Source organism: Danio rerio, chromosome 2 (assembly GCF_049306965.1).
Source record: "Danio rerio strain Tuebingen ecotype United States chromosome 2, GRCz12tu, whole genome shotgun sequence".
In the NCBI taxonomy this organism is placed as follows: domain Eukaryota; kingdom Metazoa; phylum Chordata; class Actinopteri; order Cypriniformes; family Danionidae; genus Danio; species Danio rerio.
Genome location: NC_133177.1, coordinates 23,060,001 through 23,076,100, shown reverse-complemented (window position 1 = coordinate 23,076,100; position 16,100 = coordinate 23,060,001). Strand labels below are relative to the sequence as shown.

At 35.4% G+C, this 16,100-nt stretch overlaps 1 protein-coding gene across 2 annotated transcripts in view; it reads left to right on the top strand.

Annotated features, from left to right (window-relative positions):
- Positions 1 to 16,100, top strand: part of dpydb (dihydropyrimidine dehydrogenase b) — a 303,194-nt gene that overhangs the window by 83,493 nt on the left and 203,601 nt on the right. For both annotated transcript variants that reach the window (XR_012386199.1, NM_212893.1), the window contains 2 exon segments: positions 1,173 to 1,254; positions 6,804 to 6,891. Coding sequence is in view for 1 of the 2 variants with exons in the window: in NM_212893.1 (NP_998058.1) it covers positions 1,173 to 1,254; positions 6,804 to 6,891 (170 nt within the window). In the remaining variant the exon portion in view is untranslated.

Below are 16,100 nucleotides of genomic sequence, written 5' to 3'. Positions count from 1 at the left end.
ATGTACCAAATTGCCTAACATTATCATTATTTCCTATTGTTTACGTTTACGTACTGTATATTTCTATAATGTCCATTATAGTTTACTAAAACCTGATAATCAGAGACACGAATTTTACTTCACTTATTAATACATTTTACTTCACATTTATAGTGATTTATGTTTACATTTTTAAAATAAAAAATATAGATTTATAATATAAATATATTAATTATAAAGCTGTGCTTTATATAATTAAATCATTTAATTGTTAATGTACATTAAAACTGATGAATCTATGGTGAGGTAAGTGACATTATATGGACACTGCCATTCCATTTGAAAAAGTACCCGACTTGTGGACCCGCATCCTCTGTAGTTCTTTCTTCCAAATCTGTTCAACTTGGCAAGGACGCAAGTTTGAACTTTGCACACTTGAGAAACAGCCAGTGTGTATGATTCTTAGGATAACTAGAGCTTTAGGTACACTTTTTTTTGTTTGTTTTACCACAAATTATTTGTACATTCAGTATAGTAATACCAGTATATTATGCTAAACAACGGTTGTAGCGCATGGCATTTTTTGGATGATAATTCACTCAACAAGATCAACAGTCAATATTTTGTAATCATGATTTTTTGTTTGTTTTTTTATTTAACAAATGGCATAATGACAAAAAATCCCAACGTCTTTAAACATTGTGAACATTCATGTGGTTTGTGCATCATACTTATTCATTTATAAATGAGTACTTTGCGATTCAGACTTTGATTTTATGTGGGTACTGTTAGTTTCATACTCCTCATGGAGCTTTAATGAGGGAAACACGCTCTTGAGTGCAAGAGATCACATGATCACACGCCATTTGCCCTAAAGGTTATGTATTGAAGTCTGATTCATACAGCACCTTCAGATCCCTGTTATTATTATTTTACTCACACCCGACAGAGACTTCGACTCTGCCGAGCTTGTCATATCCTCCATACCTTTCACATGCTCCATCGATTCGCACAGCGTCAAAGCAACGAGACATTATTCATTTTCAATAAGCGAGAAAGACTGCGACAAAGTTGTACAGAGCTCAACAGACTGATCCTTCAGAGCATCCTCACTGACTAATCAATTTAATTCCACACAGACGCAGCAGTACATATTAAACATTGTTTTTTGGCCTTCTCGTCTCTGTTTTCAGCACTTCAGAAATCCCTCAGTTCCGGTTGCCCTACGAGGTGGTGCAGTTTGAGATTGATCTGATGAAGGATCTTGGCGTAAAGGTACGAGAGACGGGGGATGTCATATCTTTCCAACCCAGCAACACCCAAATGTCACTGACATTAATAACCATGCAAGGGGGAAGGGAAAAAAAACAAGCTAACAAAACACAATTAAAAGCCACATTAGTGAGGCAAGTGGCAAAGACATCCATCTGTCCATTGCCTGAGAGCTGTGATGGTGAGAAATGGCAATCGATAGTCCTCATCTAGATCACCTGACCATGATTAATTTGATTTTAGTCTTGAGAGAGCTGGAGAGAAAGAGGAAAGGTTTCTCAGACTTGATGGGGGGTTGGTTAAGGTTAGGAAAAGGGGACACTGAAAAAATTCTGATTCAATTGGCTCAGTTATTTTAATAGAGAATTAGCACAGTGCTGATGTTGCGGATAAGAACAACACGTCTTCTTGCTTATAGCAAGTCTTTTAAGGTTGTTGTTTGTCACACTGTATGAACATGATGCCAGTTATAAGCTATGTCACACTGTGGGGTGTCAATTGTCAAATAGTTGAATAAAAAGTTATTTAACCCTTATGTACTGTTGGGGATGTTTTCATCCACCCTGGGGTGATTTTAATTCTAAATTTGGCCATAACCTTTTCTGTGTTTCAGTGAGCAAAATAAGTTTTGGTGACAAATCTTATTTCGACACATATTTTTAGAAAATGCTTTGAAATTTAAAACAAATTTACTACCCTTATGTGATGATAGGGATGCAAACATCTACTAAATTAAATTGATGTAAAAATGCAGCAGATTAATATATTTTTTAAAATGTTATGCGTTAATCAACCTCAGTCATGATCAAAACTACTAAATTCCTTAGAAAATTACAGGATTTGAACTCTTTAATTGCCACATTTAAAAATGATGTCACTAATTTGGTTAAAAAACACACAAAAATGACGTATTTTCCATATAAAAAGTAATTGTGGACTGGATTTTTTTTACTTTTTATCAAAGTCTTAGACATGTCAAACAACATTGCCTGTGATACATTGTGTTTGATTAAATGTTTTTTTTTTTTTTTTCTCTCCCAATTTACTGTTGGTGACTGTTTTTGCCCCATTGACCTCCATTATAACCTTGTTTTTTGTGTACAAAACTGTGGCACCATATAATCAAGCATTTTTCCTGTTGGAAAGAGGTAAAATTTGTAATTGTTACTGTTGACCATCAGTTGGCACCATTAACCCTTTAGATGAAATAAAACAAAGAAATAAATAAAAAGCTTAGTTTCTGGATTTTATATGGTGTACAACTGTAAATTAAAGGGTGTGTGAGAATGACCTTTACGCACATGATGTATCTGAGAAAATCAAAAAATGCATCTCAGCGCTCAGAACTACATGGAGTAAATAATAACAAAGACTGTGTGTTCATACACCAACAAATGTGGTAATAATGGAAGTCAATAGGGCAAAAACAGCCACCTACAGTAAATTAGGGAGAAAAATTATTTATCTAATAGTGCATCAAAATCAAGGTTGTTACCAGTGCTCAATTTGTGAATGGTAAAGTCCCGTAACAGAGCGGGGTTACGGATCCGACATACTACCCGTAGAGGTTTAGCGCTGTTGGATAGCGGAGAGGTGTCGCGGACATAAGTTAAGAACCGGGGCAGGGGTTGGTTGTCACGGACGAACGTGAAGAGGGTTGGGGAGTCGTGGAACAAAGTAAAAATGCACAGCGGGCGAGGGAAAAGGACAGGTGAGTAGGGTGATAGGAAAAATGAGGTGCCGGATCAGATTTCAGAAGTTCCGTATCCGGCGTGTTCCGGCACAAGTTAAGTCCTGAAAGCGATTTCCTGAAAGAATCATTCACATGTTCAAGACTGTGATAAAAGGTTAAAAAAAAGTACTTTTTATATTGAAAATGCGTCATTTTGTGTGATTTTTATTTTATTTATTTATTTATTTTTTTTTTACCAAATCAGTAACATAATTTGTGAATATGGCAACTAAAGAATTAAAATTTTGTAATTTTCTAAACAATTTAGTAGTTTTAATCAGGACTGGGGTTGATTAACAATGCAAAAAAATATTTATCTGATGCATTTTTACAGCAGCTTAATGCAGTGGATGTTTTCATCCCTAACATAACAAACGGGCAGTAAATTTGAGTTATTAAAAAAAGTTTATTTTTTCCAAGCTATTTTTACATTTGCATAGATCAATTCTGCTACTATACAATTATTCAATTTAATTCAAGTGTAATTATATAGCACTTTTTACAATGATTACCATTCCAAAGCAGCTTCACAAAAGGTGCACAACATTATATTACAGTCAAAATTAGAAAAGTTAATGAATTGTTTAAAGAGTCAGCGGTACATAAACATAGTTAACTGATCATGAATGCATTCACTTATTTTACTAAATGCATGTTTTATTTGTGTGTGTGTGTTTCTTATGAAATATGTTTTGTGCGCATGCAGGAGACTGGATCAATCACATTTTACTGGGATGAACAGCTTAGAATGCATTTTAGTTGTAGAAATAAGAAAAAAAAACTCCTTCGAAACTCAAATAAGGTGTTTACTTTTATTTAATTATTCTTACAATACAAATAAAACAGTGTGATTTTGTAAATTTACAGAAATTGCATAAACAAATATGAAGATATTGTAAATCATGGGTGACCAACCTTGTTCCTGGAGAGCTACCTTCCTGCAGATTTCAGTTGCAACCAATATATAACACACCTGCCTGTAATTATCAAGCGCTGTTCAGGTCCTTATTAATTGGTTCAGGTGTGTTTGACCAGGGTTGGAGCTGAACTCGATGTTCTTGCTGCTGTCTCGTTTACTTATTTTCAGTGTTGTTCAGTAGCGTCGCTACAAGCAGTAACGCTACTAGTTTAACTATATTTCTCAGTAGTGTGGTGGTAGAGTCGCTACTTTTTAAATCACATATCTTTTCATTAGTGAATTTTTTTATTTATTTTTTTTTAGTCAAGTAGCATAGTAGCGTCCACACAAGCCACATTTACCAATCGCGGATCAATAAGTGACGGCACTGACATTCACAGAACTGTGAGGCCGGTGTCTAGCCAATGAAAGTAAATCCATATGATGGCGAGAACGACGATTTCTTCTTCTTCCTTTTTTACGCTGGTTGACAGCATATAAATATATACAATATAACATAATATATATACAATATAATGCTTTTTCCTAAACATTACCTTTACTGGATAAACCAGCAGGCTGCCTGTGTTGTAAAACATCTGAAATGTTGTTTTGTTCCTTCAGTATTATTGTTATCTTATTATTAATTACCTCTAGAACTGTCAAAAGCGTCTGTTCTCCACTTCTCACGTCTTCAAATGCCACCTCGCATTCATTGCGCATCGGCATACTGTCTTCTGAGGCACAGGTCATTTATTAAATGAAGAAAAGATTCACGCAGCTTTTCCTATCGCAGCAAATTCTGCCAGTTAATTAGAAAGTGAAAATTTTGTTCTCTTTGAAGGTACAGTAGGTCTTTAGAAACATATTTTTTGTTGTGCTGGTTGAAAGTTTATTCACATTCCAATAATATTGATTAAAGTAAATGATCTAAACATATTTTTATGTATTTTTATCTTCTGGCTAAGGCATAAAATTAAAAAATGTTCATCTAAATAAATAGTCAGGCCGACATCTCTCATAATCCCCATAAGTAGCCCAAACAGTCTGTCAGCAAATGCAGATTTGAACAACTGCGCCAGCCGTTTATATGGAGCTCCGTTGTTTGTGCATTGCGCGTTTATGAAAGGGATCGAGAAAGCGAGAGAGAGCATGCACGCGATCGGTAAAAACATGCTGAATCATAACTTTTTAAAAACTTGAAACAATATTGGAGTTACCTTTGCACGCTGGTGAAAGGATGACACTATAGCTGAAGGATTTCTTTCTTCAGTTTTAGCTTTTTCAGCCACTAAAGTCTTCCGATAAATGATTGATGTTACTATTTTCAGTTTCATAAGGTCCTTTTACAGCATCGATAATGTTAATTCTATTTAGTTTAATAACAAAACACAAGTAAATACCGCTATTCCGTCCAACCTGCTTTACTGAGGTAAAAATGGTTTTATTTTCACATCACATTGGTTCATTTTTAATCAATGATGACCTGTGATGCTCTCCTTATATTGTTTACCATGCTAGTCTGAATACTCACTCTAAAATAGCATGTCAGTTTGGCTTAGTAATAAGTGCAATTCCTGCATGCTGCTGGACAAGCACTAGTCGCTTTTAATACATGAGTGAGGCTTCTGCTGTCATCTGCTCGTGTTTTAGGAGGCGTGACTCTGGACGGCAGGGGAGGTACTGTGATTCAGAGATTTATACTAAGCTGTTAACATTATGGAAGATCACCTACTGCACATTTAACTCATTGGATAGAAACTTTGTTTTATTCTCACGTCTTGTATGTGATATTCCAGTTTGTGCATAAATTTAATTCAGATTGTTGGACGGAAGCATAGCCACTTGCTGTGGTTAAGCACACAGTGTCATTAATATGCTGCATTTGCTTTCTATAAAGTTTGCTAGTGAGATTACAGCAATTATTACAGCAAGGATATGATGGTACATATTCATTACAGAGCACATTACGCTGTGTTCATGTGTGTGTGAGGCACTGACTGCTGTGGAGCATCAGAGCAGAGCTCATTAATATTCATGAGCATCCCAAAAATGATCAACACTGAGCTTTTTGATTCGAGGGCTAATTAATGTGGTTATTTTTCAACTTGTCTTAGCTACTTTATGGCACCTGTAAAATACAAATATTATTTTGTAAAACAGTTGTAGGTGTATCGGTCAATATCTAATTGGGCCTCATTTCTTCTGTCTTCAAATTAGTAGTTGTTCTCCATGTGTAATTCATAGGAAATCTCATTGCTTTATTTTTATATTGACACATTAAATTATAAAGCTATTACTGTCAGCCAAAATATTGGTATGTAATCTTTTTTTTTTGCTGTGATTTTTGTTTATGCTTTTTGATTAATGTTGTGTAATTCTGTCCATGTTGGCATCCGTCTAATTTAACCAGCTTCAACCAACCGGCTGAAATATTTGCTGCAAAATAGCATATAATTACATTGGATGCACAGCCTTTTGACGTCAACAACATAATATATGGGAGGCGTTTTGATAAACCTGTATATTTTGCTTACCTAACTATAGATAATTAAATTGTTAGCTGCGTTTCATCATTTTAACGTATCCTCATTTTCCTCTGCAGTCCGTGACCCTGTAAGAATAGACCTGCGACCCACCTCTTATGAACCACATTTGTATTTTGTCATTTGTAGCTCAACACATAGCGGCCCATGTGACCACAGAATGACTCTGTTTGTACTAATGTATCATAACTATACTCGTCTGTATACTGCCATCACAAAGGTTGCAGGATGATTGATGTAATTATGTCCTGGAATTCACAGCAGCGTAGAATAATTGACGCTAACATCCTCTTTATGTGAATAATACAGACAGATGGAGGCAGCTGAGACAGATGCGGTATGGTGATGTGGTTTCTTTTTTATTTATTTCTGACAGGTTGTTCTTGAGAAGGGACTGGGGCAGAATGGCTTGACTCTGACCTCGCTGAAGGAGGAGGGCTATCAAGTGGTCTTCATTGGCATTGGTTAGTCTCTTTCTTGAGTTTCTTTCACCTAACAAAAAGATGATGATCTGTTGACTGTATTTGATCTGGTAGTATTATTTCATGAGTATTTTTTTATCATGTGTTCAGCTGCATTTTTTGTTATTAAAGATCATTTGATATGTATTCAGCATTTAAGCTTTTTAACCTACAGTAAATCACAGAAGTGTCTATCAATGAAGGATGTAGGCTGTCTTGCTGTTTGATCAAACTAAAAATTGATTAATACACAAATTGTCAGCCATTTGTTCTCTTTAACTTCTGAGGACGCACTACGCTAAACCTACAGTTGAAGTCAGAATTATTAGCCGCCCTGTTTATTTTATTTTTTTCCCACAATTTCTGTTTAACGGAGAGAAGATTATTTTAGCACATTTCTAAACATAATAGTTTTAATAACTCATCTCTAATAACTGATTTATTTTATTTTTGCCATGATGAAAGTAAGTAATATTTGACTACATATTTTTCAAGACACTTCTATACAGCTTTAAGTGACATTTAAATGCTTAATTAGGTTAATTAGCTTAACTAGGCAGGTTAGGGTAATTAGGCAAGTTATTGTATAATGATGGTTTGTTCTGTAGACTATCGAAAAAAAAAAATCTTTATTTAAAGAGGCTAACAATTTTGACCTGTTTTTATTCTAGCCCACATAAAACAAATAGAAGAAAAATATTATTAGACACACTGTGAAACTTTCCTTGCTCTGTTAAACATCATTCGGGAAATATATAGTATTTGCATCACTTTTTATAAAGCCTTGTCCCTTTGTCACATTTGTATGTCATTTTGGACATTTTACACAATGGTAAACTTGCTTGGTAGCTCACTCTGAGTATAGCATTGCATTTGTGATGTGTAGCTCAAGATAAAAAAAAAAACAACAACAAAAAAACAGATAAATAACACTTATTTTCTTAAGAGTCCCATGAATTCCTTTGAAATGTGCATTTTTATTCAATGTTTATTTGGTGGGACATATTGTAACCCCTCCCCTTGAAAAAAAAAAAAAAAAAAACTGCCAATAGTGTTTTGTTTTCATCACTGCTCTGCCAGAGTGAGGCTGAGCTCAAGCGGATCAAATAAACAGCATTTTGAATGGGGCAGGGCATATCAGATACTTTAGAGCAGAGATGCCCAAACTATGGGCCACGGGCCAAAGTTGGCCTTTTGTAACCTTTGATTTGGCCCACCATCCCATCTGAGATAGGAGTATGAATGATGGGCAGGGTTGGGGTGAATGATTTTAACAGAGATTGTCATTTCTTTTTTAAAATAATTTTTTTTTTTTTGTCCGTTTTATTTTTGAGCTACAAAAAAGCCAACTAAAAGTAAATATTTCATTTAAATGTTAATTGTAAATACGTAAATATATAATTTGCAAAAATGTAAATACTGTCACTCAACAGATAGTGGACAATTCAGAAGACATCTGCAAGAAAATCAAGACAAAATCAGATGCAGCTTGACTAGCGTAACTCCATTCTGTTATAAATGAGATATGAGTTTTTACTGTAAGAAGTTCATTATATAAACGTAAAAAATGTCTACTGCATTAGTTCATACAAAGCAATGTTTCTTAGTTATTTTTAAATATTATTAAAAAAATTAGAAAGTGGGCGACACGGTGGCACAGTGGGTAGCACGTTCGCCTCAAAGCAAGAAGGTCACTTGTTCGAGCCTCGGCTCGGTCAGTTGGCATTTCTGTGTGAAGTTTGCATTTTCTCCCCGTGTAGGCGGGATTTTCCCCTCTGGTGCTCCAGTTTTCTCCACAAGTCCAAAGACATGCGCTATAGGTGAATTGGGTATGCTAAATTTGACCGTAGTGTATGAGTGTGTGTATGTGTGAATGAGTGTGTATGGATGTTTCCCAGATATGGGTTGTAGCTGGAAGGGAATCAGCTGTTTAAAACATATGCAAGTTGGCGGTTTATTCCTCTGTGGCGACCCCAGGTTAATAAAGGGACTAAGCCGAAAAGAAAATGAATGAATGAAATTTGGAAGTACCATTGGCAGTTATATTTACCTTTCGCCCACTAGCCTCAATCTAGTTTGGTTTTTGGCCCTTCATAAGAAAATGTTTGGGCACCTCTGCTTTAGAGCATTTTGATTGATCAAGATTTGACATGTTTATATCAGTTTTATTGCACACCACCTTTAAAATGCATGTTTACCACACATTTTTTGTGTGTGTGTAGTGTAGATCAGGGTTTCCCAAACTTTTCAGCCCACAATCCCCAAAATAGCAATGCCAGTTGCTCGCAACCCCCAATATCATCTGAGGTGGTTATAAATGCAGAAACCTTGCATACAATGGGGCACACCAATAGGCCCAAGTCTATTGTTTGTTTATTTTATTTTATTTTTTTAATGTATGCCAGTGCTGTAAATGTGCCAGAAAGTTTAACCTGGTGCCATAACATCAATCTGCTGCATCTGACACTATTGCTGCATCTTAAATATAATGTAAAGAGTCAATTTTAGTTTCTTGTTTCTTATGGTTTGAGAGTCCTTCAGATGCCTTTTGGTAAATTCCAGGTGGGCAATGGCTTTTGTCTGGCCACTCTATCATAAAGGCCTGATTAGTGGATTGCTGTACAGATGGTTGTCCTTCTGCAAGGTTCTCCTCTCTCCACAGAAAAATACTGGAGCTCAGATATTGTCATCATCGGGTAATTGATCACCTCCCTGACTAAGGCCCTTCTCCCTAATCACTCAGCTTAGATGGCTGGCCAGCTTTATGAAGAGTCCTTGTGGTTCTAAACATCTTCCACTTAAGGATGATGGAGGCAACTGTGCTCATTAGAACTTTCAGAGCAGCAGAAATGTTTCTGTAACCTTCCCCAGCCTTGTGCCTTGAGAAAGTCCTGTCGTAGAGGTCTACAGGCAATTCCTTTGTCTTCATGTTTGGTTTGTGCTTTGATATGCACTGTAAACCCTGGGATCTTATATAGACAGGTGTATGCCTTTTCGAATCATGTCCAATCAACTGAATTTAGCACGGGTAAACTCCAATCGGTGTCTCGACCCCACTTAAGGAACCACTGGTGTAGATAGTATGTTTTTTTTTTCAGTTAAACATTACTAAATCTCCATTTGAATTTGGAATGTCACAGAAAAAATTAAAACACATTATAGTGCCTCTCACTAAACATCTAAATTTGAAACTGCCACAAAAATGTACTGAAGCAGTATTTAATTTGTCACCGCAGGCATTTATTTTTGTATGTATTCTAACACTGTTGATAAACTAATTAGTCACAGAGTTTTTCTCCAATCTAAACCACTCTGAGAAGTCTTTTTTGTTCTCCAGGGACGCATGTAACCCTTTCCCTTGAAATCTAACTGCCTGTCTATTTAATGCTCCCATTGTCTCTTGTTGTCCGACTTTCTTGTAAATCTTGTGTTCTGTTTGTCTTTCTCCTAATCTACTGTGTCCTTCACTGTGTCTTTGCCTTTGAGCACACAAACACACACACAAACACAAACACACACCCTAGCGTACTCATTTACTCATGTTCATTTTTAACCTCAAAAAGTTCACCTTAAACAATAGAGAATCATTACCCAACTTATGCGAATTATTTACTCACCTTCACGTGGTCACATACAGCAAACATACATGAAACAAGCAGTTTCTTTCATCAATCATATACAAGAGTTGAATTTTTTTATCAGTCAGCTCAAAATAGAAATCTGTTTTACTCTCCCTTCTTTTGTCAATGCTAAAGCACATAGAGTGTGTGGTGAAAAATTTGTCCATGCATTCTTACATTTTTAATTGACCTTGTTTTACTAGTTATTAAAAATTGTCAAAACGTTAAATATATAAACGTAAAACATTATATGTATTTACCATATAAGGTAGCCTACTATGCTGGGTGTACAATCTGACACAATGACAATGACACAAATCATAAAAAAACACTTCTTTATTTTAGTCTCTCAAGACAAGATTTGAAACAGTAGGGATTAAGGCAAAGGAAGGTTGGATAACTCTTATTTTGATCCACAATCTTACTTTTTCTCAGATTTCAATCCCCCGAAGCATCTGACATCATGTCACACATAGGACATGCATTAGGGCTTCCCCTACCTTAATACACATAAAACACGGATTGCCGTAAAACTCTTCAAAGGCAGGGAAGCTTTTTCTCTTGTTAAGGGCATGGAAAGGGTTAAAGACATTTATCGATTTAACGCTCATCATAATACCAGCCATACATGTAAAGCAATAATGTCCTTCAATTGGGTTACTTTCAGCTGCCGTCATCCTTGAACCAATCTCAGCTCCATCTGTTTGTTCCATTGCTCAGTTTGCTCCAACTTTCTTTTGCAGTCTGACGCTTGTCAAACGCACAGAATGCCCAGTTCGTGCCACAAGACGTCTATATCTCATCCTTGCATTGACTTCACATGTAAATCACTCGCGCTTCGTCTGCTTACCTCCATGTAATGTAATGATAGTGAGGGCGCAGGTAAGATGTCATTTTTCGAGAGACGCTCAAATACATCTAGTGCGCTGCGTATGCAAAGTCTGTAAGTCCTGTTAAGCAATTAAGTGCAAACTGAAATAAATATAAATTGATGATATGGTTTAGAATTTGATTTTTTTACGAGATTATTTATATTTTTTGTGATTATTTTGCATTTAATTAAGAATTTTGCAGACTTTTTGTTGATTTTGCATTGGATTCAGCGATCGCGGAATTGCGAAAGACTAGGGGGTCTGAAAATACAATATAAAGTTTGTTTTCAATAATGTTCAGCAAAAATGAATGGAATTAATGACAGCTGTTGCAATATCAGTTCTTGGAAGGTATGCATATGGTGTCATTTTTCATTTTTGTGTTAAAGCTGTAATATTGCAAGACCAATTAAATTAAAACAAACAACACAATTATTAATTATGAGGAATTTGAATATTGGACGTTGTTGCCATATAGCAACATTTCATTAAGTACCTTAAAAAATCCCCTTTTTCACAGCACTTTAAGTTAAGCTATTTTAAGAAAAGAAAAAAAAAGTCAAATATATATATTTTTTATAGATCTATCATAATGTGTGCAGTAAATTATGATTGAATTGCCTCTTGTTACAGTTATGAAATAGTTTGATAACACGCAAAAAATGTTCATGGGCCAATGAAATAAACACATTAAAATACTCCACAGGGCACCTATTGAAATACTTATTGGAAGAACCCTGGAGTTTTACTGGGACTTATAACAAGACAAACAAAACACACAACTCCATATGAAGCTGTATTTGTGTACATAACAGAGCATGTGTTTCTGTAGCACATGAATAGATGTAGATGTAGAGCATGCTGACAGCAACGCCAGGAGTCATAGGTTTGATTCAGCAGATTAACGAATTGTTGAAATGCATACAGTTTTAGATGCCTTAATGTAAGTCACTTTGGGTAAAAGAGTCAGCTGTGAATTGTCAATTGTAAGTGTGAAGCTAGAGACATCCACTCTGACTCTCACTCTGGCTTTGGAGGTCATGGAAAAAATAGCCAAATCTGATTCAGAATGAATTATTCTTTTGAGTCAGATATTTTCAATTACTCACTTAATCCAGGCCACAAAACACAAAGTCGCAGGTGTTAACGGCTTAAACTCCAGCTATTTTATCTCACAAATCTATTGTATCACTGCAGAATTTAATGCATGGGCTTAAATTCAACGTCCATGCATTTTATCTGCATGGAAAAGATTGATAAATATTCAGTAATAATATATTATATATTCAAAATATCCCTTTATATGTTTTATATGCTCAATATAAGTTCAGAGGAAAACAAGCCAAAGAACTGTTTCTTGTAAATAAAATCCCATAATATTTTTCATGCATTCATTCATTTTTAAGTCTTTATTCTTTTGCCTATTTTTGAACATGTTATAGAGCATGTGGTGATTAAGTTTTACATCCTGTGTACTTTTTAATCACCAATGTTAAAATCTGATTTTATAAAGAAGGACATACTTTTTACCGGTGACATATGCGGTATCATTTAGTCGATTGCATCATGATGGTGTTTGACATCTTTCTTGACCAATGGTTGCACCTAAAACAGGACAGGATACACAATGGAAGAGAGAGAAAAGAAGAGAAGGCAAAACAGAAAACAAAACGCAAAACACCACAAAGCATAACGTTTGTACAGTACATTTGAAGACAACAATCATAGCCTCCTGTGAAATTTTATTAAACTTTAACCAAAATCTCTCCCCCTCGAAATGACTTTTCATCACTTTCTGGTAACATGGAATTTCCTTAAGGCAGGCATATTTCCTTTAATGCATGCCTTGTTTCTATAAGTTCATCCATTTGTCAATCTCTCAACAATCCAGTGGCTTCCCAAAGAACAAAATCCTGCACCGCTTTATGTATGTATTTATTTATTCATTTAGCATTTCAGGACCGTTTCAAGTGGATGTACAGTACAATACATCACAACAACAGAAAAAAAAGACAAATATATCTTTTGTTACATGCTGACTTCAATATTTAATAATATTGAACGTAGCAGTTTTTTATTTTAAGTTTTATTATTATTATTATTATTATTATTATTATTATTATTATTATTATTATTCCAATCAAACTAAAATAAATAAAATACTTTCCGAAAGAAAATCACTTGGGAAATGTCTGAAAAAGAATTGCATTTTCACAGGAGGGCTAATAATTCTGCCTTTAGCTGTGTATTAAACATATTTAAGGACTGTACTAAATTGTATTACATTTGAAATAATAAACAAATGTCTTGCTGACAAACGGGTAAATGTTGGCTTGACTGTGACAAATGAATATTATTTTAGCTGCACTTAATCTTGTATTTTATTATTTCATCAAATTATTTTTGTTCTAAACATGCCTGACATTATTTTTATTATTATTTTAGGTCTATAAAGCTCTTCTCATCTTCAGCCTATAAAGGTATATGTTGCCATAAGGAGTGAATAAACAATGAAGGAATTTCAACTTTTCCATCTAATCTTTTAATGCTTGCCAGCTTGTGGCATTTGTGCTTTCTTTGCACGGAACACAGTGTGTCCATTGAGTCATTTTGCCGTCTATTTTTATTAAAGTGAAGAAATATTGTCTGCATTGGCATATTGATTCGATTTGAGAAATTCAAACATTCCTCGAGGGCGACTGTGTACTTTGTGCTTCTTTCTTCTCTTTATAATTAAAAGGAATACGTATCATTTATTATGTTTGAATAAGCACTACTTTTTTGGGCGCTAAGCTTCATTGTTATTGAGACGGGCGAGACTCAGAACTGCTCTGGGATTTCTTTTTCTCATAAAGCAACCGCAATAAGCCGGGAATCATAAAGGAAATGATTACATTTGCGCCTCTGTGATATATTTTTTTCTCCACTTCTCTCATGTTGTCTCTAATGTCAGCCTCAACAGTGATTGACATGCAAATGTGTACCTTCGCCTTTGAGAGAGAGAAATGGTTGAAAAACACAGATAAGGATGTCTCTTTTCGCCCTGGTAAAATAACGCACACACTCCTCTTTGTCATTTTATCATGTGATTGCCATGTCGCACGCTCGCCGTCTCAGTAATGGCTATCATCAAAATATACATTTTCGGACCGTTGCCTTGAAAATATTGTTTTCTGTGTACACCCACCACAAAATGGTTCATAATGGAGGCAATTAAGCCTGGAACGCTTTAAGGTTAGCGGCAGTCATGTGGGTTTATCTGAAGCATTGAAAAAGATGAATGCAGCATCTAAACTACACCATATGGAGAGGCAGATTGGTCTCGATGTTCAGTTCTAATGAATATGACTCTGAGGAGGTCTTACTGAGGTCAGCGTCTGTATCATAATGTCACATTAGCTGAGATTCCTACAAAAGCTGAAGAGATGCCTAAGAAATGTTTTCTCTTTAAAGGAACACTCCACTTTTTTTGGAAACAGTTTAAGTTGTTCCATTTTAATTCGTACAACTGATCTCCTGAGGCACTTTTAGCTCAGCTTAGCTTAGCATAAATCATTGAATCAGATTAGACCATCTTGTTTCAAAAACAAAAATAAAAAAGTTTTGATAGTTTTCCTATTTAAAGCATGACTCTTTTGTAGTTAGAACATGGATTAAGATGTTAACTCAAGAACTGTTTAGGGACTTAAAAAAGGAGTGTTCCTCTAACCTTTGTGGACTCACAGTCCCTTCATTCCGACTATCGGGTATCTCAGTAACACTTGATATGCTAAATATAATTAAAGGAGCATTATGTAGGATTGAACTAGCGGTTAAACTATTGCTGTCCATATTTAAAATATTGGATTTTTTTTACCTTGCCCCTCAATCTCAAAATAATGCACACACGTTGCCAGATTGACAACACATCAACAGGAGCAAGCCTGTTGCAAAATTACAACACAAGCTCATTAGAGTATGTGCTCTGGGCTACGTTTTTGGGAAATTGCAAATATGCGCTTCAGCATAAGTTTGTCTGCATTTTGTCGGTAAAGTGAATGCTATGGGGTAGTAGGAAGCTGTCAAATTTGATTCTTTTTCACACTATAGTGTGAAACATTTACAAGCACTTGCTATTGACGAATAAACGGTTGTTTTCGCTCGAGACAAAATAAAGACCACAAAAACGACTTAAACGCATCTCTGATCCATAATCGAACATGTTTACCCTGCATGCTTATCTTCGTAGATTCCAGAGAGGTCAGATTTGGTAGCCTGCATTGTACAGTTTTGTCTTTGGGATGTGGAGTGGATCGGGTTTAAGTGGTTCCAGAAACCAGGGAAACTAAATAAAAAAAAGCTAGGTGAAATTTTAGCAAAAGTATGCAGCCACAATGCCCTTTTCTCTTTTCCTTCCTCTTGGCTGATTTTAGGGAAGGAGGTGCTTAAATCAATCGCGAGAATATATTATTCTATGATATTCTATATATAAAGTATATTATGCACGAAAAGCCGACTGGCTTTGTGCGGACGTGCACAAGAAGGTAGTGTAAATGAAATCTTTAAGAAAAGGTAGTCCAGACATGTATTTGAGATTCTCAATTATTTACACAGCGGCATCTGTTGGATTGTCAACACAAGCTACAATCAGACTTCGTCGAAGCCAAATATTTTGCAGTTTGCAAAAATGTAGCCCTGAGCATGTATTCCTAATAAGCCTGGGTTGCAAAATTGATGCAAA